The sequence below is a fragment of the Cynoglossus semilaevis genome, chromosome 1 (assembly GCF_000523025.1).
Source record: "Cynoglossus semilaevis isolate Cse_v1.0 chromosome 1, Cse_v1.0, whole genome shotgun sequence".
Classification (NCBI taxonomy): Eukaryota; Metazoa; Chordata; class Actinopteri; order Pleuronectiformes; family Cynoglossidae; genus Cynoglossus; species Cynoglossus semilaevis.
In genome coordinates this window covers 34,098,147-34,099,056 of record NC_024307.1, presented here as the reverse complement: position 1 = coordinate 34,099,056, position 910 = coordinate 34,098,147, and the positions used below count along the sequence as shown (strand labels likewise).

Below are 910 nucleotides of genomic sequence, written 5' to 3'. Positions count from 1 at the left end.
CCTGGAGCAGATCACTAAGTCTCCCCTGTGCATTCCAACTACGGTCGAGGCGCTAAAGCCAACGCTCCAAAGAAACAGCTAACGTGTAACCAGCCGTGTTACAGGCACAGTTCAGAAAAAAGCATTTATTTAATTAAAAGTCGTGCTATGCATATAATTGTGTGGTAAAGGGTAATACAGTCTAGGGAGGGTTGTTAACAGTGTGGGGGAGGTTTGTACTGTAGAGGGTAAATCATATAAAAACTATCTTGCCTCTAGTTCGCGGATTTTACTGTGATACCTACGGTGATAGAAGAGCGATCACTGTATTTCAATTTGTAAAGTGGTCCCGTTGGGAGTGTGTTGAAATGAAAAATAAAAAAAAAACTTACTGTCATGTCTTCAGTGCTTTTAACATATTTGTAATGCCTCTCTGATCCGGAGTTGGCAATAGTCATTGCGAACATCTAAAACAGGAGACAGAACCCAAAATATACAATAATTTTGCAGCAGCACTCGGCTACATTCAGCTTGTATAATGTGTATATAAATAACTTTCTGCATCAAACCGCCAATATTCCCCTGGAGATGAGAAAGACTGATGAGGAAAAAAGTGGACCCAAGATATATCATAACATCAATACTATGGATACAACCAAAGGTTTTGACTCTATAAATCACAATATTTATATTTTCAAATATAAAACTACAAGCAACTATTTGATATTTCGAATTAATATATATAAAAATAAGGTGCATTACTTATGAAATCAGACTCATCGGAATGACTCATCTGAATGACTCAATGATCGTCATTTCCTGATATTCGGCCAATTATGTGCTGGCCGTTGATTGATTGTGTGTGTGTATATGTATATATATATATATATATATATATATATACATACACATATATATATATATATATATA

The 910-nt window shown here is 35.3% G+C and overlaps 1 protein-coding gene across 1 annotated transcript in view; it reads right to left on the bottom strand.

Moving 5' to 3' along the window:
* The window catches only part of acox3 (acyl-CoA oxidase 3, pristanoyl), a 20,936-nt gene that overhangs the window by 15,706 nt on the left and 4,320 nt on the right, over positions 1-910 (bottom strand). The window contains exon 5 of the mRNA XM_025057584.1: positions 372-446. Coding sequence (XP_024913352.1) covers positions 372-446 — 75 coding nt within the window. The remainder of the gene's footprint in view (positions 1-371; positions 447-910) is intronic.